Source organism: Chiloscyllium plagiosum, unplaced genomic scaffold, assembly GCF_037043375.1.
Source record: "Chiloscyllium plagiosum isolate Xiang-an unplaced genomic scaffold, Cpla_swu_hap1 HiC_scaffold_22, whole genome shotgun sequence".
In the NCBI taxonomy this organism is placed as follows: Eukaryota; Metazoa; Chordata; class Chondrichthyes; order Orectolobiformes; family Hemiscylliidae; genus Chiloscyllium; species Chiloscyllium plagiosum.
The window spans coordinates 35,353,614-35,380,320 of NW_028270160.1; the positions used below are offsets into that span (position 1 = coordinate 35,353,614).

Here is a 26,707-nt window from a genome sequence, read left to right on the forward strand (position 1 = left end):
TTATAGAGATCAATCTTTCCTCCAAAAGAATCTGGCTTATCTTTTCGGGGGATTTATAATTCTTCTTTTGGTGGAGCAAAGTAAGTATTTCCCTTTAAGTTGGGAAGCATAACAAGATCCCAAGAGTAGTTCCAAAGCACCTCAGCGGCAGAAACATTTGCACTTCTTGAGACAGTAGAAACAATGTTTTTCTTAGTGAACATACGAGAAGAAATTTGCAAAAGGGATTCTGCAGCATTAGCAATTGAGTGTCATGTTGTTTACAAGTCACTATGGGATGATGTGCATACAACAAAATGCATAAATGAAGAAAGGCTGAGAATTGATATTGAAATTGTAAAACAGATGCTAGAGAACGTAAAAATCTCCAAATTGAAATTGGTTGTTTTAAATGTGATATAAGAATTGATTACATTAACAAGTAATATTAATTAATTGAATTGAGCATTATTTATTAAAATACAAAATTTTATATTCCTTACTTTCTGTTTTGATGTTTGCTTGTTATTGTCATAGTTCTGTCAATGATTTCAGTGCCATCCATTAAGTATATGCCTGCAAGAAATAAGTAGGTATAGTACACTACTATACAATAATTATATATTGAATATCTTGTACTTCCTATTATTTGTTCTCATTATAATTTCTTATATATGCATTTATAACTCTGCTTACATAAGCTTGTCATGCCATAATTATACCCTCCAACCACTCATAACACTGTAGATTTTTATAGTGCACAGTTCCTCAGCGTATACGCTAGAGCTTCAGCTGGCTTTGCTTCCCAAGTGCATTTTGGATCACTAATTAACTGCAAATAATAAGAAATCAAAATGTTTAATAAAAATATGATAGGATGTAGAATATGAAATCAGAATACAGTATTACATAAGTGTATTTATTGTTCACCCTCTAACACTTTGTACCATGCCACCAGAGATTAAACAGTTTTATTACATTCTAGTCATCTTAATCTGTCCTTAATACTCTATTCAGCAACCCTCAAATTGGTACAAAATCCAATTTAAAAACCCCAAGTAAGAGGAAAACAAAGCATATTAATTTTAAAAATCAAGATTTAGAAAAGTGAGAATGTTCCTTTGTGATATATTTGATTTCTAAACTGCATTGCCTGTAGCTGGCACATTTGTGTAAGCATGATTTATCTGCTAGACAAGTTTGCCAGAATACTGTTTGACATGCATTCTGGGAGATGCACATCATTTTAATTATGTCATCTCCCAAAGACATGCAATGAAATGAAGCAGATGGAATAAGCCATTCAGCCCCTCAAACCTGTTCCACCATTCAGTGAGATTATGGTTGATCTGTGGGCTAACTCCATATGCCTGCCTTTGCCAATATTCCTTTGATACATTTGCTTAACAAAAATATATCTATCTCAGATTTAAAATTTACAACTGTTCTGGTGTCCACTGTCCTTTCTGGAAGAGAGTTCCAAACTTCTACCACTGTTTGTGTATAGAAGTGATTTCTTCTGATTTCTACTTTGTAAACTAAAGTGAAAATTGTAGACTTCTGGAGTATTGCCTCTTTATAATAATATACAAAACTATTTTTAAATATACTTTTATAAAGAATTAATAATATTAGATATGTGATGAAGAGTGTCTGATGTATTTGATTGTAAGGTAGGAGCATATGGGTGGGTTTCTTTTGTGAAGAGATATTTTAAACAATAATTCGGACAGACAGTCCTTCTGGAGCAGAGACCAAATCTAGTATGTGTCAGAACAGGGACCGCCTGGAGTGTTTGTGGAATTTTCTTTCTGTGATAGTTTAGGATACAGAGTGGAAACATTAAAGGCCATTGTCTTGGTTTTAGTTCAGAGTAATCAAGGATTGATTTTAGCTTAGAATACCTAGAAATCGAAAATTTGTGGGATAGTTCTGAAGAGGTCTGTTGGGGATTTGAGGTAAATTGTTTCTCTAGCTGTATAGTACAGCTCAGGAGTGCTTGGTTAGAAATCAGCACATTATTAAGAGGTGAAAAAGCCAAAGCTCTTAGTTTTGTGAGTTTTCATGTAAGAAGACTTCACAGTTCACACGAAAGAGTGGAAAAGAATTAAGTCAAATTTAAAGATTTGATATAGAGAAATAGTTTCTCTTGATTCAGTCTCTGTAATGCTTAATGTCAGAAAATGGGTTTGTTTTGTTGTGTCGTTTAAGATCTTTCAAACTGTTCCATGTTTAGGTAGCTTAATATTTTTTCTTTGTTTTTGTCTTTTGTGTAAAAAAAAAAATTATGTTGTTAAAGAAACTGAACAAGTCATTTGGATTCAGAACTGGCTCAAAGGTAGAAGACAGAGGGTGGTGGTGGAGGGTTGCTTTTCAGACTGGAGGCCTGTGACCAGTGTTGTGCCACAAGGATCGTTGCTGTGATTTTCGTCATTTATATAAATGATTTCAATGTGAACATAATAAGTTTGCAGATGACACCAAAATTAGAGATACAGTGGACAATGAAGAAGATTACCTTAGAGTACAACGCGATCTTGATCAGATGGGCCAGTGGGCTGAGGAGTGGCAGATGGTGTTTAATTTAGATAAATGCAAGGTGCTGCATTTTGGAAAAACAAATCAGAGCAGGACTTATACACTTAATGGTAAGGACGTGGGGCGTGTTGTGGAACAAAGAGTCCTTGGAGTGCACATTCATAGTTCCTTGAAAGTGGAGTTGCAGATAGATACGATAGTGAAGAAGGCGTTGGTATGCTTTCCTTTATTGGTCAGAGTATTGAGTATAGGAGGTGGGAGGTCATTGTTGCATCTGTACAGGACATTGGTTAGGCCACTTTTGGAATATTGCATGCATTTCTGATCTCTTTCCTATCGGAAGGATGTTGTGAAACTTGAAAGGGTTCAGAAAAAACTTACAAGGATGTTGCCAGGGTTGGAGGATTCAGCTATTGGGTGAGGCTGAATAGGCTGAAGCTGTTTTCCCTCAGGGAGGCTGAGGGCTGAGCTTATAGATGTCTCTAAAATCATGATAGGCATGGATAGGATAAATAGAGAAAGTCTTTTCCCTGGCTTGGGGGAGTCCAGAATTAGAGGGCATAGGTTTAGGATGAGAGGGGAAAAATTTAAAAGGGGCCTAAGGGACAACGTTTTCACGCAGAGGGTGGTGCGTTTATGGAATAAGCTGGTACAATTACAGCATTTAAAAGGCATCTGGATGGGTATAGGAATAGGAAGAGTTTAGAGGGATATGGGCCAAGTGCTGGCCAATGGGGCTAGATTAGGTTAGGATATCTGGTCGGCGTGCGCAAGTTGGACCGAAGGGTCTGTTTCTGTGCTGTACATCTCTATGACTCTAAATTCTGCAGTCTTACATGACTATGTTTCGGCTTGTATTGTACCCAGAAGAAAACAATATTTATAACATTATTAAACATCAACCACTCCCTTCTATGGAAACAAAATTCATACATAACAAGAAAAACTTTGGATCTGAGGATGTCAGCATCATCTGTTTGAGCTTTCCTACAAACTATAAGTATGTTAAAATAATTAACAAAAGAACACGATCCAAGCTGATTTAACATTGTGCCTATAAGGAGAAAATGTAAGGTACATTTTTCAGAGAATGACATAAATTAACAAAGACTTCACTGTCTTTTGAAATACTCAGAGCACTTAAGGTACAATAACTGGGATATTTGAAATTTATATGAATGCTAATGGATGCTGATTAAAACCTTTTGACTAATGCATGCACTGCCTATTTTAAATATGGATGATTTAAGTCATTGGGATTATAATTGTATGATAGGTTCAGTAGCTTTCTTTAGTACTGCATGCTCCTGCTAATTACTTCCTTCCTGTATGGCATTGATGGAGAATATAGTCACAGGTATTTTGTCTGGTCTTTTACTTTTATACTCAACATATCATGATTTTCCACTCAATAAAATAAAAAAAAACATGAAACGCCAATTTCTGTGAATAAAAGTAGTTCAACTTGACAAATCTGCAGTAATTGGCAATTTAAGATATCTTGAGAACTAGTCTCTGCCTTGTATTTTGTATTCATGATGCGTTTAAAAGCTATGTTTAACATTGGGCTGCAGTTCATTTAGGGAATCAAAGAATATGTGGATAGGGTGAGAAGCTGGAGTTGATAATAAAAGTTTATCTGTAACCTTATTCAATGATGGACCTGATTCAATGGTTCATATGGTCTACCTTTTGACAATTTATTATTTTCTTATGTATTATTGATGATACTTGCATCCAGGTTTGGCAAACTAATCACTTTGTGTGATCAGTATTTGAATCATTTGATTTTTTTCTTTTATGCATTGAACAAAGCTGACATTGTCGTCTTTAAAGAAAAACATTGTGCAACATACTATTAGTGATAATTCTGACAACTCAGTTGGATTTGTCCCACAATGCCTCTGACTCCCTAACAGGTCATTCCAAACATGAGAACTTGGGGACATACAGACATTTTGAACATGTCGGAGAAGGGGAAAGTGGTGTTGCTGTTCTTTGATAGGGACATGAAGGTCCTGATGAATAGGTGATGCTGAGAAGCATTGTCCTTTTCCTGACCAGCAATAGATGCCAAGAAACCAGACCCTAGCACCTGGTCCATGTTGCTACCCAGGTCAGTGTGGTCTCCATGGTCTGGAGAAACAGACAGCAATGCCATAACATGTTCTAAAGTTGGCAAATACACACTCTGGCTTCTGCGTCAGGAATTCTTAGTGACTAGTTTGCTCACAGCAAGGGACTGGATGTTAATGAAATGAGATGTGCAGTTAATAAGGTTTGCTAGCAAGCAATAATCCTCCTCAGTGTGCAACTGGCCATTCCCTAATGTGAATCTTGCCTTGACACCTTGGAAATTAAAAGATGTAGCGAGTTGTTCCCACATTGAGAGAGATTTTTAACCCAACTTGATTAGTTCATCAACACAGATCTTTTCATCAATTTGACCAAAATGTGTTCAGGGTGGGATACAGAGCCTTTGTGTTTTACTAATTCATTTGCATGCTCAACAAAGTATCTGCTTCATATGATAATCTAGGCACAAATGTAAAATAGATCCAACTTGTATAATACTTCAACAACACTCTAAATTCTTAATTCAATAAATAAATGTTATCTGTTATTTTAAAGCACCAGGGTAAATTGTGATAAGTGGTTTTAATTGATGTTCAAAATCATTTTTATTCTAATTGAGCAAGCATCAATCATGTCTGTCAACTTACCAGTTGGAAAATTTAATTTAGCATTGGGGTTTAGAGAATGAAATAGATAGAATATTGTCCATGTTTACATACATATTCCTGCATCCTGTTCAATGAATTGCTTTACCTATATTTGGAAATATCAGATTTTATTATTGGATTTCTTTTTTGCTGGATACCTTTGAGACATCTTATTGCTGAATACATTAGAGGTACCAGATATTTTCAAATCAATTTGCAGCTTAAAAATATAAGCCATAGGTAATTACAGAAAGGCAAATTACTGCAAGGAACAAGTGAACAACTTATATTATCATGTCCTTCTACCTTCTTAGTCTGCACAATCTTATTAGCTTCCTGCCTATATTCAACAAGCTCCTTTACTCCCATCATGTCTATCACAGATGAGGGCATCCCTGACCAAATCTTTCTATTGCTTCTATTCCGATTCCACCCTCGCATAAGGAACCTATATGAAGACTTTAAAATTCCCAACTGTTTACCCTTTGGCTCTCAACTCACCACATCATTTCTGTTACAACCGATCTGCTCAATCAAACTCTCACCTTTACTTCAGATTCGTTTGACCATTTCAAAGCCTTTACTCTTCCTCACCCGAGTAATTTCCCTTGGTTCCCTCTTATCACTACTCCCATAAGTCCAAATGTGCAGACTTGATGTTTTATCGAAACCAACTGGTTTAACCATTCATTGCCAGATCTTGCTGGACTACATTAAGCACAATCGGCCCTCCTCAACTGTTGACTATTTAAGGATCATCCCTAGTTTCCCTTTTCCAGGACAAAGTGTTTTTAAAAATTCTGTCACACAGTAGATGCGAGGCCTTCACTGTCACTAAAATTCAGTGAATGCAGTTGACTGAATCTGCAGATTCCATGCCATTCACTTGTCACTAAGCCAAGCCGTCTAATATATCTCTGTTCCCTTTTGATGAACCAGGCCCTTTTTCTAGTTTTTCTCATGTCATGTTCATGTCCTGTTCAAACTCTTCTTAATTCTTAGTCCAACAAATTGCTGACCACTCAACTTATTTTCTGCATCCCCATGTTGGCTGATACTATAATCTTAGCAGTGGCCAGAATACCATCTATCTGTCTTCTAGATATTGTTGTCCCTTGGCAATAACATTTCAAAACATTGTAAAGAATTTCAGTCAAAAGCCTACAGTGTTAGCGTCTGTCACCACCACCACTCTTAACCCCTCTGTGCCTTCTGATTTGCCAAACTGATTGTCTAGCATCTATTACTGGGTGAGCAGAAATTGTTTTGCATAAAATATTTGAAAGGCCAAAGATATTGTCTTTGCATGCCATTTCACACTTTGCTCCCTAGCCGCCAGCTCCTCTTCTCTCAGGATATTGCCTGAAGTTAAGACAGTAAGACATAGGAGCATATAAGCCATACACCCTGTCTAGTTTGCAGTGTCATTCAGTGAGATCATCAATGACCTGATAATCCTCAACTCTACTTTCTTGCCTTTTCCCCATAGCCTTTGATTCCCTTACAAATTAAAAATCTGTCTGTCTCAGCCTTGAATATACTTAATAACCCAGTCTCAACAGCTCTCTGTTGTAAAGAATTCCACAGATTCATAACCTTCTGGGAGAAGTAATTCCTCCTCATCCCTGTTTTTAAACATGCAATCTATTATACTGAGATTATGCCATCTGGTCCTAGAATCTTCCACAAGAGAAAAAAATTATTCTGCACTACCCTGTCAAGTCCTCTAACAATCTTGTGTGTTTTGATAAAAGTGGCTTCTCATTCTTTTATACTCTAATAAGTACACACCCATTCCACTCAACCTGTCCTCACAAACAGTTGCTCCATACATAGTATCAGCCTAGTAAACCTTCTGTGGACTACATCCAGTGCCAACATATCTTTCCTTAGGTAAGAGGCTCAAAACTGTTTAGTTAAACAAGACATTCTCAACCATGATGTGTTATTTGACTCTGAGCTCAACCTACAATCTCATATCTACTCCATCACCAAGAAGGCCTACTTCTACCTTTGTAACATGGCTCATCAATACCCCTAACTCAACACCTGCCTTCATTTGGTTTAAACTCAACTATTCCAGTTCTTTGCTGGCCTTGCAATTCCCACGTTTTGTAAACTTGAAATCTAGGCGTAATGGCTGTTGCCAGTAATGCTTTGATGTCCAGCTTGAAGATTGTCACTGGTTTCCAAAGACACATGATTGGGGTAGCTTTGGGATCGCCAGTGATCTGGTAATGGATTGGCGCAAGACTAAGGGGTGGCCTTCTATGTCTACCTCCATTCTTTCCAAATGCTGATTACCTCCCTCAGGCACTGAGTGCCTGTTAATGAGGGATTACTCCTGGAACGCTGTAAGCTAGTTGACAAGATTTATTGGAAGGTCTTGAGGAGTAAGTGGAGGGCTGTGCATTACATTAAATTCCTGAGGCACCATTGACTTGGTTGACTCAAGGATAATTTATGTCACATAACTCAATAATGAGCTAACTTGTCTTTCCACCACCAGTAGGTGAGAGTTCTACATCTGGCCCAGTTTTCCTAATGCTAGAAATCAAGTGCACGTAAAAATATAGAAGATTGTAAAGTAAAAGTTTATGAAAGAGTGAAACAACTAAAAATAAAATATTCAATCATAAGTACTGTGATAAACTTCCACAACATGCACAAAAGTTGAATTGGAAATGTCTTTACTCAAAACATACTAAAAGCTCAAAATAAAAATCATATTATCATCCTACTTTGTAATGTAGCTCCATTCTGGCTCTCAGATGCAATTTAATAAAGTATGCAGTGGTCATATTTGGAATTTTGAAAATGGACTGTGTCTAAGAGCTATAATTCTTGTATGCTAGCATGATAGTATAAAACCACATGTTTGGAATGTATTTTTGATCTTCTTTGAACCTTTATAGTCTCCTTTCTTTAAAACCATGTAAGTCTGTCTTTTTAAACTGTATGTGCTGTAAATGTAAAATACTTTTTTTTAAAGCAAGGGGCCATGTTGTACAGTTTTCAAGGTATATTCTCCTTTACACTTTAAATCTAAAATTTAAAGTACTTCTCACTGCAAAGTTAATTTAATCTAAAGTATACTATTAAATATTTATTTGTGATCATATGAATAAATCTACAGTACAACAGGGTGTAATACTTAAACTATATAAATTCTTTTTATTATGAATTGAATTAATAACCATTTTCAGTTTGGTAAGAGTACAGACTGACTTGGATAGAATTTTGATTTGCATCAAATAATGTGTAGATATTGGTTCACAACAGCCTGACAGAATTTTTATGAGAGGAAGTAAGGTTTACCCTGATAAGTGGGATGACAGTACAATGAAATTTAAGTATATGTGCACATACACAAGTTCCACCAAGCAGTAGTTCTTAGGTGGGTTGTGCATTACTTCTTGGTTGTAGTTATATTATATCAAATCTTAGTCTATTTTGTAAAATAATATAATACTTGGTGAACATTTCGCACTGGTTGTTAGGCCTCCCTGATGTATTCAGATGTATTTCCTGAAGTTTTTTGTTTTATTTATTGATATCCTCATGCTCCAGCAGTTCTATTACTGGTTGACGAGTGCTAGTTTTATAACTATTGGAGTCTGAACATATGGTTGCCTTCAGGGATCAAAAACTTATACTATTTCGCCTTAAAAAAATGTAGTATTCTCAAGTCATTTAATAAGTTTGATATATCATGCAGTTCAAACATGTAAATATCGATTTAAAAAAAAGTAGTTAGGACAAAACAGTTTAGGAATTCCAGTTAAAACAGATTTATCATAAATCTACCCTGCTCACAATAAATAATGTGTAATCTTGCAGAACTGATTGTTCTGCGCTCAGTGTTGGATTTAAAACGCCAAGGGAGTAGCCACATGGTGTGGAAGAGACAACATTATGATCTCTAGATTATTTAACGCTTCAATTGACCTGAGACAAAGTGTCAAGCTTCATTGCAGTAGTGGCATATATTCCCTCATTCCTTTAATGCCCAGGGGGTAGTTAACTGATTTGTAATCCATTAGGTATTACTCATCAGAAATAAATTATGAAAGAGAATTGATTCAAATTTTAACAACGATAATCTTCTAAAAAAACTAATCAACATTTTTAACAACATTTATTGACTTGACTGTAAGTTACAGTTGTGGCAAATGTGACTTTGATATAATTAGCTGACCTGTGAAACATCAGACTGTAAAATAGTATCATCAGTAGCAAGTCAGTGTGTATCATAATAAATGTCAAGACTAAAACTGTCATTTTACCTTGAGGAAAAATAAATGTCTCAGGTTAATTGCAATTAGTGAGAGGAAAGGTTCCTTCGGCTTGTCATGTTATATTATTTCTGAATTCAAAATTATGTTCGCCCAATATCCAAAATGTTGAAATTATAAAGCAGTGTTTTGCAAATAATTTGATGGAGAGTATGTTTTATGAATGTGGAGTACACAGAAGAACAAAATCAGAAGAAAAATAGGATATCTGGGGTTTAGATTTATAAAAGATTATATTGAAAAGGATTTAAACGTGAAAACAAACTAAAAGTGCTGATGTACTAGGACCTTTGAATACTTATTTGTCTTGGTTTGCAAGTTCTACAAATAATATTGCCAGTTGTGATTTATTTTGCTTGTTAGGGGTCAAGAGCTATAAACAAATACATAAGAAACGATATAGATATTTTTATTTCCATAAAGGATAATGCATTAAGTCACTTCTACCACAGAGTCATCCAACACAGAAAGAAGCCACTAAAGGTATCGTTTATGAGCCAGCTCTTTGAAAGAATATAAAATTCTTTCCACTTCCCAGCTCTTTATCCACAATATTTTCAAAGATATTTCAACAAGCTACATCACACTCCAGCACCCAAGAACTACAAAAAGCAGAAGAAAAATATCTATACAACGTTTTCAAGAAAAACAGATACCCAATAAACACAATCCGCCGATTCTTTAGAAACAAACCCAAACAAGCAGACACAACACAACCAAAAACTATAGCTACATTACCTTACATCAAAGACATATCAGAAATGACTTCCAGACTACCCAGACCCTTTGGCATCGTAGTAGCCCACAAATCTACCAACACACTTTAACAGCAATTAATGAACCTAAAGGATCCATTAGATACTACCAGCAAAACTAACATCATTTACAAGATACCATGCAAGAACTGTTTTTAAAAAAAAAACACTACATTGGACAAACAAGCAGGAAACTCGCCACCAGGATACATGAGCACCAACTAGCCACCAAAAGCCACGCCCCACTATCACTTGTTTCCATACACATAGACAAAGAAGGACACCACTTTGACTGGGACCACACACACATCCTAGGACGGGCGAAACAAAGACACATGATAATTCTTAGAGGCATGGCATTCTAACCAGAACTTCAATAAACACATCGATTTAGATCCTATTTCCCTTCCCTGGAAAAAAGGAACCGAAAATGACATCACCCTCCTTAAGAAACCAAGACGTATAAACAGAGAGGCTCAACATGCCACCAGCACTTCACCAGAGACGCTCACTGGTGATATTTCCTAGTATGGTGACAAAACATCTGAAAACAAACCTTCCAGCTCAGTGAGTTAATTTACATACTTACCATCAACCTGAACTAAAATCTTCTCAAAAATTGCTATATCCAATTCTTGTTTGAAAATACTATTGAATCTGCTTTTAGCACCTTTTCAGACCATGCATTCAAATCATAAAAAGTCCCTTCTCTCCTCTGCTCTTTTGCAAATCATCAAAATCAATCTTATAATTCTGAACAATGGTCATTGATCTGAAATGTTAACTCTGTTTCTCTCCTCAGGCACTGCTTTATTTGCTGAGTATTTTCAGCATTTATCTATTTTGATTTTAAGTTCTAAGATCTGTGAAATTTTATTTTTGGTTTTATCTTAATAAACCCTCTGGTCAGTAAATAGAGCAATTCCTTATTCATTGTCATCAAAGGCCCATATCACTCTGCCTTCATTTTTATTGCTTTCCTGTTCATTTTCATGCAATGTTCAATTTGCTCCTTGTTAGAAACCATCATGATGTTATAATGGAAGTCAATCCTAATTATGCTTGGTATGTTTTCCACCTGTTTGAGTTTCATGCTGTCATGTGATGTTTTCTGTTCAAGAATGCCATTTCATCCATCGTCTCCATGATGACTGTCAACAAGAACAGTTCACCCAGTTTCACGGTCTTGCCTTTTCTTCTACGAATCTGTAACTCTGAAATGTCTTTACTCGTCCAGTAATTGTCCAACTCTATTGAAATCTACAATTGAATTTGCTTCTGTTGCATATTTGGACAACCCTATTTCCTTAAGTCACTGTCACTTCTTTTGCCAGTCACCTTAAATCAGCACTGTCTCGTTCTTCAAGCCAACCTACTCATTGTCTCCTTATAAGACAGCCCCTCAATGCGTGCACCTTTTCTGGACTTCCTTCAATGCCAGTATATCTTTGCTTAGTTAAGGGGACAATGTTGTTGACAGTATTCCAGCTATGGTTTGACTGGTACCTTGTATATTATTAGCAAGACTTGTCTATTTTATATTCCATTCCTTTTAAAATAAAAGCCAGCATTCCATTTGCCTTCCCCATTATCTGCTGAACTTGGAAGCCAATTTTGAGAATTATGCACGAGAAATCCCAAATTCCTCTGTATTTTGACTTTCTGCAATCTTTCTGCATTTAAGTTAAATTTGGTTTCTCTATTCTCCAAAGTTTATAATCTCTCATTTTCCCACACTATATTTCATTTTCCCACACATTTTACCTGTCTATATTCCTTTGTAGACTCTCTGAGTCATCCTCACTGCTTGCCTTCCCATCTATTTTTGCTTTCATCTGCAAACGTGGCTTCAGTACATTCACTTTCCTGATCCAAGTCATTAATAACTATTGTAATTAATTGTAGCTCCAGTGTTAATCCCTGTGACTTTCTACTAGTTATAGGTGGCCATCCTGAAAATGCCCCCCTTATCCTAACACTCTCTTCTATTAGCCAATCCTTTATCCATGCTAATATATTAGCTACAACACATGAGGCTTTATCTTATTAAGTGGTCTGATGTGTCGTACTTTATCAACTGCTTTCTGAAAATCCAAATATATTGCATGTACTGCTCCTTTTTAATGATCCCAGTTATGAAAATGCTTGACAAAGTGTATCCTTAGTATGATGTGGCTTTGAATGCTATAACTTTTAAATAATATATTCTGTGGAAGAACCAAGGGATGAAATAAGCGACAGAATTTCAGGATTGGATTAAAGCATGAAAAAGCATTGTGCATATTTTTGAAAATAAACTAAACCACATAGGTCTGAATTTGAGTCAAACGTCAAGTGCTTTTGGAAAAAAGCTGAAGATGCAGACTGAATTAACAAAATAATCACTGAAGCATCCACCAACAATATCGATAAAGCAAAATGTGATTCTGACTTGCAGTGGAGTAGAAGCAGTGATTTTAACATTGATGCAAAATGTTTATACACTTGATGAGCAGAACTTCTTGAATGGTTCAACAAATGTGTGAAAAAATTGTAATACAGTTTCTGAATATGTATTATTTGGCAAAAACTGTTAAAATGACCTAAATTATAGCATAGTTATTTCTTTGAAAGACCTTGGATTAAGTTAACAAATTGAAATAGTTCATGCCATAATTCAAAAAACAAATGCCAGAAAATCTAACGAAGTGACTCCTGAAATAATTAATGAATGGCTTTCAGTAGCATTACCTGTTTTATGATGTGCTCCAAACTTTGTAAAACAGAACTTTGCTGAGAGACTGTAGGAAGGAAATTCACTACTTTTGTTGACAGCACTTAGTAGCTGAAGAAGCAAGGACTAGATAGCTCTTGCTGATATAAGCCCAACAAGCTTCCTCTTCATGTTCGTCTGTTAAAGTCTGGGTATTTCAAAAATGAGTGACCAATTAGCATTTAAATGAGCAATTTTGTTTGATTTTTGAACAATGTTTCAGCCTGTGTTAGGCTAACAGTAAGAACATAGTATTCATTATGGGTAACCACCCTGTGAAACTGGAAATTTCTAGTCAAACAAATGTGAAATTTGTCCATCTTCCAAAAGAACTTCAAAACCTTCAACAGATAGATACCATGCAAAATTTCTAGCAAGAAAAGGACTAACATTCTATGAAGTCAAGAAGGAATATATGTTTGTTGAACAAATTTTGTAGTTAGAAATTAGGATCATTGACCCAAAACAACATTTCAAACTGCTTTGCCACATAAATATCATAAGTAAAGCAGGGAGAAAGCCAGCCATCCTGAGCACGAGACTATTTTACAATTGACATTAGCAAACTAGACTGATTTACATTGGGCACCCGCATGGGCCCCAGCTATGCCTGCCTGTTCGTCGGATATGTGGAACAGTCCATCTTCCGCAGCTACACTGGCACCACGCCCCATCTTTTCCTCCGCTATATCGATGATTGTATTGGCGCTACCTCATGCTCCCACGAGGAGGTTGAACAGTTCATCCACTTTATTAATACCTTCCACCCCTGGACCGTCTCAGACTCCTCCCTCCCCTTCCTAGACCTCGCCATTTCTATCTCGGGCAACCGACTCAACACAGACATTTACTACAAACCGACCGACTCCCATAGCTACCTAGATTACACCTCCTCCCACCCTGCCCCCTGTTAAAACGACATCCCATATTACCAATTCCTCCACCTCCGCCGCATCTGCTCCCAGGAGGACCAATTCCACTACCGAACAACTCAAATGGCCTCCTTCTTCAAAGAACGCAATTTCTCCTCCGACGTGGTCGACGACACTCTCCACCGCATCTCCTCCGCTTCCCGCACCTCCGCCCTTGAACCCCGCCCCTCCAATTGCCACCAGGAACAGAACCCCACTGGTCCTCACCTACCACCCCACCAATCTCCAGATACATCGTATCATCCTCCGTCATTTCCGCCACCTCCAGACAGACCCCACCACCAGGGATATATTTTCCTCTCCACCCCTATCAGCATTCAGGAGAGACCACTCCCTCCGTCACTCCCTCGTCAGGTCCACACCCCCCACCAACCCAACCTCCACTCCCGGCACCTTGCTCTGCAACTGCAAGAAGTGCAAAACTTGCGCCCACACCTCCCCCCTCACCTCCCTCCAAGGCCCCAATGGATCCTTCTATATCCGTCACAAATTCACCTGCACCTTCGCACACATCATTTACTGTATCCGCTGCACCCGATGTGGTGGTCTCTACATTGGGGAGACAGAATGTTTCAGGGAACACCTCTGGGACACCCGCACCAACCATCCCAACCGTCCCGTGGCTGAACACTTTAACTCCCCCTCTGCCAATGACATGCAGGTCCTTGGCCTCCTCCATCGCCAGACCCTGGCCACACGACGCCTGGAGGAAGAGTGCCTCATCTTGGGCGGCACGGTGGCACAGTGGGTTCAATTCCCGCCTCAGGCGACTGATTGTGTGGAGTTTGCATGTTCTCCCTGTGTCTGCGTGGGTTTCCTCCGGGTGCTCTGGTTTCCTCCCACAGTCCAAAGATGTGCAGGTCAGGTGAATTGGCCATGCTAAATTGCCCGTAGTGTTAGATAAGGAGTAAATATAGGGGTATGGTAGGTTGCGCTTTGGCGGGTCGGTGTGGACTTGTTGGGCCGAAGGGCCTGTTTCCACACTGTAATGTAATAATGTAAAAAGTAATCTTCCGGCTCGGAACCCTCCAACCACACGGGATGAATGTAGATTTCTCCAGCTTCCTCATTTCCCCTCCCACCCCCATCTTATCTCAGTCCATACCCTCGGATTCAGCACCGCCCTCTTGACCTGCAATCTTCTTCCCGACCTCCATCCCACTTCCTCTCCGGCCTATCACCCTCACCTTAACCTCCTTTCACCTATCGTATTCCCAGCGCCCCTCCCCCAAATTCCCTCCCCCCTACCTTTTATCGCAGCCTGCTTGGCACACCAGCCTCATTCCTGAAGAAAGGCTTATGCCCGAAACGTCAATTCTCCTGCTCCTTGGATGCTGCCTGGCCTGCTGTGTTTTTCCAGCACCACATTTTTCAACTCTGGTACTCCGGCATCTGCAGTCCTCACTTTCTCCTGATTTACATTGAGTCAGAATTAAATGATGGAATTAATGAGTATAGAAATAATTTTATAAATGTTGAGATTCCTTCTCTTCATCTCACTGCAGCAATCAGTCTTCCATTTGTAGTCTATCAATTGATGTAATGTACAATGCTCAGTTCACAATTTGTGTGACTCAAAATTTTTCTTACTCTTGTGAAATTTGAAGAAACAATCACTTGTGATTTTGTCGTGAAGTTAAAATAGAACTTGTATTTGCAAATGTTTATCAGGAAAATTCCATTTCTCCTACAAAATCTAATGCTATTAATTTGGACTAAAAAAGAACAATATTGGAATTTTAGTGTTTCATCGATGTAAAGTTGACATAAATTCCCCAAGAATTTCTAAAAACCTTTACTGTTCTATGCCCATTCTTAGCTGTCCTGAATAATTTTCTCCTTTTGGTATAAATCATATTCAAACAGATCATTGCAATCGCTTCATTGCACTTAGTGATCTATCTTTTTATTTTATAGGCTTCTAAATTAGGCTCCCAGTTTTATTCTGGCCTTGATCCGTGTTATGTTCAGTTATAGACTCATAAAGTCATACAGCATAGAAACAAACCCTTCAGTCCAACTCATCCATGCCAACCAGACATCCCAATCTGACCTAGTCCCACTTGCCAGCGTTTGGCCCATATCCCTCTAACTCCCTCCTGTTCTTATAATACATTTAACAGGAATCCAAATGACTAACTGAACCTGACTCCATCACTTCCTCTCGCAGTTCGTTCCATATATGTACCACTTGCTGCATGAAAAAGTTATCCCTCTGGTCTTTTCTCAATCTTCCTTCTCTCACTTTAAACCTATGCTCTCTAGTTTTGGATTCCCCCACCTTAGGAAAAATACCTTGGTCAGTCACCCTATCAACACATCTCACAATTTTATAAAGCTCCAGAAAGTCACTGATCAGTCTCCAATGCTCCAGAGAAAAATTGCCCCAGCCTATTCAGCTTCTCCCTATAACTCAAACCCACCAGTCCTTGTAAATCTTTTCTGTACTCTCTCAAGTTTAACAACATCCTTCTTATAGAAGGATGACCGGAACTGTACTCAGTATTCCAAAAGTGATCTCACCAATGTCCCTTACAGTTGCACCATGATGTTCCAACTCTTATACTCAATGTTCTGAGCAATAAAGGCAAGCAGACCAAACACTTTCTTCACTACCCTGGCTACTTTCCATTTTTAAGGAACTATGAACCTGCACCCCTGCGTCTCTTTGTTCGACAACACTCCACAGGACCCTGCTATTAACTATGTAATTCCTGCCCTGGTTTGCCTTACCAAAATGCAATGCTTTGCATTAATATAAATTAAACTTCAGAGGTATGGCTCATGTGTTTTATGTTATGAAGACTGGTTACTTTTTTAAATTGAGTTGATTTCTTTTGAACAGTTCTCAAGGAAATGCAGTCCCTGTGTTGTTTGCGGAAGAGATCTGATCATGAGATGTTCTTAACAAAACACAAGGACTATGTCAAGTCAAATCAATACCTGCTCCTGGTCAGAGAAACCAACCAAGTAGTAATAGGAACACAAGACAACATTAGCTCAGTCCCTTTGATCCCAATAATTGTGAACACTGAGTTGTTCACTGCTACTGAAGGTCACAGTGGCATCAAAAGATCTAGGAAATTACTTTACAATTGCACCCAAACATTCAGTTCATTGTAAAAGGACATGTGGGCATCCTTACTACTGCTGTCTCCAGTAAGACACTCTTCATCCCCACCTCCAGTTGTGAAAGGAGGCCTACCTTTGTTGGAGGGAATTGCGTCTGACCGCTGGGCCACTCGACTCACGCTATTGCTGGGTTGAAGCTGGAGCCAGCCGTGTAGTTCCTGAAGTGTAAAAAGGTAAGTCTGCAATTTCAAACATAGTCACCAATTCCTGCTTCTCCTATGATGGGGAGGTTCAAGCTGTTAATTTCAATAATCTAGTTAAATGTTACAAATGAAAGACTGGATTTCTTCAGTATCAGTGTAATCAGGGTATTACTGAACTTTACCTACATTATATCTACTATCAACTACTTCCATCAATTCATCAATGTTGCTGTGTTGCGCTCCCACACAGATACAACTCCTATTTCACATTGGTGTCACTTTCTCCCTTAAAGTTGTTTAATCAGGTTAAGATCAAGACCATTTCAAAGCAGCTCCCCCCCTACAACTTCATCCCTCCCACCCCATCTCGACATGCCACTGAATACTCCCTCAGATCCCATATTATTTCCATGTTTCCCATTTATCCTGCATAACTTCAATCCATATGTATTATCATCAGGAGCAACCACAGCAGTGGGAGTTGTTTTAAAATCGTTAGTGGAAGATTAAAGCTTAAACAGAAAGCCCTGAATTCAAATACATTATCATTTATAATGGAGTTTACTTTCCCTAGTATCAAAGAAATGAAATCCTCTAAATGCTGATCAGGTTTGCTTAAAAAAAAATCAGAAGGATATTCTGTTATTAAAGGCTCTTAAATTCCAATTGTTTTCAGATCATTAGACTACCTGGTCAGGTGAAGAACTTTCATGGCTTTTGAAACTCAGCCAAGTAATTGTAAGACCTGTGGCTGTCATGACACAGCCTCCTAGCAACATTTCCTGACATTGATGCAAGTAGGACACCATTATTTTCTGTGTTCAGAAAATTTTGTTTCAACTTTCAATTACAGTTTTTTTTACATTGCCACATCTGTCAACTACTATAAATCACAGCACAAAACATTACAGCGGAGCTCAACAAGTCCTTTCATTAATGCATGATAATATATGTGAGAATTGAAAAAGTGCTATAATGCATAACAATTCTTACACAATGTTAGTCAATCTAAGGATCAACTTATTTTTGTAGGACAGATTCCAATGACAAATCAAATCACTACATTAAAAACAAATCTACATTAAAATACCATATCCAATAGTGATATTTGATGGCATCAGAACATTTTCAAAAGGCTCCTGACTGCTCAGCAGATTTCAGCCTGTAAACCTCCAACAGGATGCATCGTTTTAGAACTTTCAAAAACCTACATTTCACAAAAATAGTGTGCAAGGGAAAATACAATTTTCCTGTGGCTCTCACAATAGGGATCTAAACCCCAGAGAAGGTTTATGTGTGTTCTACACCCAAGCTCTTCCTAATCCACCAAAAGGACCTACGACAGTTGTTTTCCTAGAAAGAAAATGAATTTCAGCATTTTTCAACCTAATTCACCTTCCACTTGGAAATGGACAGCATACCCAAGAAGTTCATATTAGGTGAAAAGTAATAGCATGTCATTCTAGAGTTGGTTTGGGATTTCCTTAAGTTTTAGTTTTTTTCACTTTATTGCAAACTATAAATAAATGTATTTCTAGAGCTCATAATGGCACATGCTCCTCTCATTATTCACTTAATAACAAGCTAATCCTCTGTTATCCAGATTATTTCAGCATTTCTTAACTTAGACAGAAGGCATAACTAAATTAAGTTTTACATTTAAATAAATCTGCAATGTTTCCCAATTAGTGCAGGCCTTTTAGATATCTTTACTTCAAATTAAATTTTTTGTTGAAGATTTGCGAGAAAGGAATCTACTCATCATTCGAAATTTTAAGAAATTTGCATAATTAAATACGTAATGTATGTGATGTACTTTAGACGTTAGTGTTAAAAATTGAAGGATCTGATAATCTCAATTAAGACAAGTAAACTATATTGTCTTGATACCAGGAGAGAAATGTATCTGACCTCATTAAACTGAGTACAGGAGTCTAGGGTTTTGTTTGGATATTCAATACCAGACCTTGTCATGATGACTCCTTATTATCTATTCCCTTCAGTTGTCCTTCTACCCAGTTTAATTATACCTATTCTATTCTTCTGCAAAAATTGTTTTTTGTCTCAAGGCAATAGTTTTTTTTATTAAATCAAAGGCTTCTTTCAAACGTTCATTGAGCTGCAACAAATGGCAAAGGTATGACCTTAATCAAATCACTCACTGATCTATTGTACACAACTGAATGACTCATTTAAACATGCTTACATTAGGATTGACTGAAATGAAACTTTCATTATTTTCTGAGACAACTTAATACAAATTACTTTGAATGAAATTCTCAACTTTTTTTCAGGTCTTGCTATATAATGTAAAATGCCAAAGCATATTTTGGTGTAACATTATTTTGGCTCCTCTGATTTTATGTAATTTCTATTAATTCTAGTTTGAAGCTATCATTCAGAATTCCTCAAATGAGGTCTAGATAATACTTAATTTGTCTGCTTCAAATAAAATAATCTAGCAAGGATTCTAATTGGGAGTTTTCTCTGGGAATAAGGGACAACTTCTGTCTATTATGGCGATGCATTTGTTATTTACATTAAGCATGAGGACTTTTTCCAACAATATCAGCTTGCATTTCTATTGTGTTTTTCTTTAGTAAAAGAGCCCAGATGTAACTGGACAAAAATTGACACCACTGCAAGGAAACATTAGGAGAGGTGATCAAAACTTGGTTAAAGAGGTCAATTTATGAACCATCTAAAAGGAGATGTGAGGCATTTTTGGAGGGCATTGGGACTGAAAGTTTAAGAAAGGGCACAGTCAGTAGTGGTGGTGTGAAGAAAATGGGAAATACACATGAGCCCGGAGTTGGGGGGCATCTAATGTTCTTGACAATCTAAGGTAGATTTAGCAGGCAAGTATGTAAAGGACTGGAGGAAAGATTTGTTAGGGTTTTCATAATATAAATGATTAGATTAGATTATTCACAGTGTGGAAACAGGCAATCTGGCCCAACAAGTCCACACCGACCCGCCAAAGCGCAACCTACCCAGACCATTCCCCTACATTTACCCCTTCACCTAACACTACGGGCAATTTAGCATGGCCAATTCACCTAACCTACACATTTTTGGATTGTGGGAGGAAACCGGAGCACCCGGAGGAAACCCACGCAGACACAGGGAGAATGTTCAAACTCCACACATTCGCCTGAGGCAGGAAGTGAACCCGGGTCTCTAGCGCTGTAAGGCAGCAGTGCTAACCACGTAAAGAAGGAAGATTTTTAAAAAAGAGTACGTATGACTGAATGACATGAAGTAGGGGGAATAGGGATGAAAGAATAAAAAGAAGGAAAAGAGAATGGGACATAGAAGCTAATGCGCATAGACGTCATAGTCAAAACACACATGTGACTTGTAATAGAGAAACTGGAAAACATATTAGTCTTAAGTTAAAATATCATGACATCACTTTTGGGCTTCTCAAGTCAATATTATCTAAGGTCTTGCATAAGGACCTTCCGAAAATGAGTTTGATTAGATTAGATTCCCTACAGTGTGGAAACAGGTCCTTTGGCCCAACAAGTCCACACCAACCCTCCGAAGAGTAACCCACCCAGACCGATTCCCTCTGACTAAAGTACCTAACACTATGGGCAATTTAGCACGGCCAATTCATTTAACCTGCACATCTTTGGATTGTGGGAGGAAACCGGAGCACCCGGAGGAAACCCACACAGACACGGGGAGAATGTGCAAACTCCACACAGACAATCGCCCAAGGCTGGAATCAAACCTCGGACCCTGGTGCTGTGAGGCAGCAGTGCTAATCACTGTGCCACCGTGCTGCCTAAGAAGTTCTGCAAAACTTCTCCATTTCCCCCACTCTTGGAATACATGCTTGGAACTAATGGATATTTTTTAGACTTGGTGTTCAAATAACATGAATAGATCAAGATGTATATATTTCTTTCACTTACACATTGTGTTGAAACATGCCCTGCCATAGAGATAGAACTGTGAAATATGACAGGAAGAAAGAGCATTTCCGGAAAGGGGATTGTAGGCATTGGACGTTGACACACAATCAGGAAGCACTGTTTTCAAATCCTAGTGCAACTATGGGATATTATCATTTGTTTAATTTAGATAAATGTGAGCTGCTGCATTTTGGAAAGACAAATCAGAGCAGAACTTGTACACTTAATGGTAAGGTCCTAAGGAGTGTTGCTAAACAGAGAGATCTTGGAGTGCAGGTTCATAGTTCCTTGAAACTCGGGTCACAGGTAGATAGGATAGTGAAGAAAACATTTGATATGCTTTCCTTTATTGATCAGAGCATTGGGTGTAGGGGTTGGGAAGTCATGTTGTGGCTGTACAGGACATTCGTTAGGCCACTTTTGGAATATTGTGTGCAATTCTGGTCTCACGCCTATTGGAAGAATGTTGTGAAACTTGAAAGGGTTCAGAAAAGATTTGCAAGGATTCGCCAGGGTTGGTAGGATTTGAGCTATACGGAAAGTCTGAATAGGCTGGGGCTGTTTTCTCTGGCGTGTCAGAAGTTGACCTTACAGAGGTGTATAAAATCATGAGGGGCATGGATAGGGTAAATAGACAGGATCTTTTCCCTGGGGTGGGGGGTTCAGCACTAGGTTTAGGGTGAGATGTGAAAATTTAAACGGGACCTAAGAGGCAACCTTTTCACACAGAGGGTGGTGCATGTATGGAATGAGCTGTCAGAGGAAGTGATGGAGGCTGGTACAATTGCAGCATTTAAAAGGCATCAGGATAAGTATATGAATAGGAAGAGTGTAGAGGGATATGGACATAGTGCTGGCAAATGGGACTAGATTAGGTTAGGATATCTGGTCGGCATTGACGAGTTGGTCTAAAGAGTCTGTTTCTGTGCTGTACATCTCTGACACTATGAGTAATGATAGCATACTAAATCTGTTTGACAACTATTTATTGTCCTATGGGGTCAACAGTAGTGCAGCAGGTTAGAATTATTCCCTGTACAAGGATTCAGTCCAGATTGAGAACCTTGCTATTTTCCCAATTTTTATCAAGGTTATTTTATTGAGGTACCAGAGGCACCTCATACACTTGAATGTACAGTTATTGCTGTCAGGTTATGTTATTTTAAAAGCCTGAGCTGCCAGAGGAAAAGGCATCTGGCTGGGTATATGAATAGGAAGGGTTTAGAAGGATATGGGCCAAGCGTTGACAAATGGGACTAGATTAACTTAGGATATCTGGTCGGTATGGACGAGTTGGACTGAAGGGTCTGTTTCAGTGCTGTGCATCTCTATGACTAAGCCATCAGCTGCCCCACTATGCTATTGACTGCAATAAAAGGTATATTGTCTATTGAAAGTAGGACCTGCTTTCTCTGGTTCCAACTGATTCCTGACCCTCTCAAGCAATGGCTGAAATAGACGGAGCTGTGTTAGGGGTCTTTAATATGGTCATTGGCTGAGGTGCAACAAGTACATATAAAAAAAGTCCTTAGCATGCCTCCTACAGCGAAATGGCTTCTCCTTCCCAATATGATAGTAGTGGGTGGACGTTAGTCTGAACTCTTTATACTGGAGACTGCCAACAATTAACAATTGAATCTCAATTTTTCCTTAACCACATTTTTGTGTATAACTGAGACTGCTTTTTTCTTCCATTTGCACAAATTGTTTAGATATTTTCAAACAAGAGGAATTGTTTTAATATTTGCTTCAAATGCCAAATTGCAAATTATGATAAACTCAGAGAAAGGAGATCGCAAATTGGTGATTTCAGATGATAGGAAGTGATGTATAAGCAGGATTTGAACGCATTATTTTCTACCATAGAGCTGAAACTACTTGGAAGGCCTTCCAAACCTTGATATAAATATTTGTATGGAAAGCAATGTTATTTTTCACAGCTTAGACCCTGAAACCCTCAACCGTGCTTTCTCAATAAGACTGGAGAGGGGGCCTCACTTTCCAACAAGCTTTCCTATGCCAAGCTGGCCCTGCTCTTGATCATCCATTCTGGGCGCATTTCTCACAAGTAGATCCTTGTAAGTCTTTTCTAAAAACCATTCTCCAAGAGTGATGCAAGCTATGACAGTGCCTTCTCAGAAAGGTTGCTCTAATATGAGGTTTCTCTCTCTGGAGGTTCTTGACTCTGCTTGATCTGAAGAAGAGAAAGGGAATGAATGGTAGCTTGGTACAGACTGACTGCACCATTGCTGAGGATAGATTTCACAATGCTGTCAGGCTGGCTGTTTCTCTGAGATATGAGAAATAACCAGGCATCTTGTTCGCAAACACTGAACCTCACAGCCTCCAATTTAGTCTGTCCTCAAGAACCACTGAGCTTCATAGGTCTTAATTCTCTTGTGTTAAGTACCATCATCTTTTGCAGCAAGAAAAACCATTTGTGTGTTCTGAGTTTGCCTATTCATAAAAATTCTGATGTGTATGTTGTACATTAATTTTGTTCTCAATACTATTCAACAAGTTTTTATCGCTGAAATATTTTCTGCTCGGAGGATTTTGATTTGTCGCTTGCAGCATGTTAAATAAAATTGGTAGTTTTATAGTACAATGTTAATAAATTTGTTTACATTGTCAGGTCCTTTAAGATTGCGACAATCGATTTGGTAATACAGTGTGTTTTTATTTGGATTTTACCTTTCAGAGTCTTCCTCCGAGCAATAAATCAGTATGCAGATATTCTGAACAAGAAATTTCTTGATCAAACAAACTTCGAGCTACAGGTAAGAGCAGTAAAAGCAACTTTAGATCTTTGAGTCATTACAAAAATAGTTATTTAGTTAGAAGTATAAAGTATGTTTCTGTTTGCAAATTATGTGGTTTATTCTAAGGCTGTAAAAGAACAAAAAGTTTCAAGCAATGTATCCTTATGAATATCTCTTTAAATGGAGCTTTTTGGCAAAGAGGAGAGAAAATAAAGACACATCAGTTCTCAGTGCAGGAAAATTAAGTGAATTTATTAAATTATAATATGAAACAAAACATAGACTGGGACTACAATAATGTTAAGAGTTTGGATGGGAAGGAATTTGTTAGGTGTTACAAGAAAACTTTCTTATTCAGTATGTGGATGTACCTGCTAGAGAAGGAGCAATACTGGAACTTTTGTTGATAAATAAGGCAGGGCAAGTGATTGAGATGTCTGGAAGAGAGCACTTTGGGGCAAGTGATCATAATTCTATTACTATTTAAATAGCTTTGGAAAAGGATGGAACTGATCAAAACATTAAAGCTGTATATTGGAGTAAGGCCAATTTTGACAGCATAAGACAAGAAGTTTCAAAAGTTGATGGAGGAGGCTATTCGCAGAGAAAGGGACAGTTGAAAAGTGGGAGGCCTTCAAAAATGAGATGATGAGCATTCAGAGTTAGTATGTTCCTGTTAGTGTGAAGGAAAGGCTAGTAGGTGTACAGAAGGCTGGATGACTAGAAAAATTGAGGCTGTGGTCAAGGAAAAGAAGGAGGCTTATATCAGGCATAGATAGCTGGGTCAAGTGAATCCCTACAGGAGTATCAGGGCAGGAGGAGTATACTTAAGAGGGAAATCATGATTAAGGAGAATCCAAAGAAAATCTATAAGTACATAAAAGACAAAAGTGTAACTAGGGAGAGAATAGGGCCCCTTAAAGATTAATGCAGCTGTCTATGTGTGGAACTACATGAGTTGGGTGAGGTCCTAAAATGAGTATTTTGCGTCAGTATTTACTATGGAGAAGGAAATGGAAGTGAGGGAACTTGGAAAAATAAATAGTAATGTCTTGAAAAGAGTTCATATTACAAAAGAGGGGATGCTGGAGGTCTTAAAATATATAAAGGTAGATAAATCTCTGGGACTTAATCAGGTGTATTCCAGAGCTTTGTGGGAAGCTAGAGAAGAGATTGCTGGGACCTTTGCTGAGATATTTGTATTTTCAATGGCCATGGATGATGTGCCAGCTGGCTAATGTGCCATTATCTAAGAAAGACTGTTAAGAAAAGCCAGGGAACTATATATATAGTGAGTCTTGTGTCAGTGGTGGGTAAGTTGTTGGAATGGATTCAGAAGGACTTGATTTACGTGCATTTGGAAAGACAAGGACTGATTAGGGATCATCAACAAGGCTTTGTACATGGGAAATCTTGTCTCACTAACTCGATTAAGTTTTTTGAAGAGGTAACAAAGAAGATTGATAAAAACAGAGCGGTAGATATTGTCTGTATGGATTTCAGCAGTGTTTGGCATGGTGAACTGGTTAGCAGGGTTAAATCACACAAGATCCAGGGGAACTAGTCAATTGGATACAAACTTGGCTTGAAGGTAGGAGACAGAGGGTAGTTGCAAAGAGATTCTTTTTGGACTGGAGGACTGTGACCATAAAGATTGGTGCTGTATCCATTGCTTTTTTGTCATTTTTAAAAATAATTTGGCTGTGAATATAAGAGGTATGGTTAGTAAGTTTGCAGATGTGACCAAAATAGGTGGTTTAATGGGCAGTGAAAAAAGATTATCTCTGAGTACAACGAGACCTTGATCAGATGGGCCAGTGAACCGAAGAGTGGCAGATTGAGTTTAATTTAGATTAGAAGGTCCCAGCAAACCAGGGCAGGACTTATACGGCTAATGGTAGGGCCCTGGAGTGTGTTGCCGAACAAGGACACCTCATAGCTCCTTGAAAATTGAGTCACAAGTAGTCAAGTTGTGAAGAAGACATTTGGCACACTCACCTTCATTGGTCAGAACATCGAATATAGGAGTTGGGATGTTATTTTGTGGCTGTACAGGACATTGGTATTGCCATTTCGAGAATACAGTGTATAATTCTCATCACCCTTCTACACAGAACATAGAAAAGTACAGCACAGAACAACTCCTTCGGCCCACGATGTTGTGCCAAGGATTTAATCGTAATGTAAAATAAAACAACCTAACCTCAATTCACTCCTGTCTATGTGCATGTCCAGCAGTCGCTTAAGTGTCCCTAATGACTCTACTTCTACCACCACCACCACTGGCAACGCATTCCATGCATTCACAACTCTCTGTGTAAAGAAACTACCTCTGACGTCTCCTCTACACCTTCCTCCTAATAACTTAAAACCATGACTCCTCGGGCCAGTTAGTCCGGCCCTGGGAAAAGTCTCTGGCTATTGACTCTATCTATGCCTCTCATTACCTTGTATACCTCGATCAGGTCACCTATCTTCCTCCTTCTTTCCAGAGAATAAAGTCCTAGCTTAGTCAACCTCTCTTCAAAAGACAAGCCCTCCCGTCCAGGCAGCATCCTGATAAACCTTCTTTGCACCCTCTCCAAAGCCTCTGTATCTCTCCTATAGTAGGGCAACCAGAACTGGACACAATATTCCAAGTGTGGTCTCACCAGGGACTTGTAGAGCTGTAGCAAAACCTCGCAGCTCTTAAACTCAATCCCCCTGTTAATGAAAGCTAAAACACCATATGCTTTCTTAACAATCCTATCCACTTGGATGGCAACTTTGAGGG

At 38.3% G+C, this 26,707-nt stretch overlaps 1 protein-coding gene across 1 annotated transcript in view; it reads left to right on the top strand.

Annotated features, from left to right (window-relative positions):
* dock1 (dedicator of cytokinesis 1) overlaps nt 1-26,707 on the top strand; it is a 592,086-nt gene that overhangs the window by 375,619 nt on the left and 189,760 nt on the right. The window contains exon 30 of the mRNA XM_087998957.1: nt 23,874-23,952. Coding sequence (XP_087855083.1) covers nt 23,874-23,952 — 79 coding nt within the window. The remainder of the gene's footprint in view (nt 1-23,873; nt 23,953-26,707) is intronic.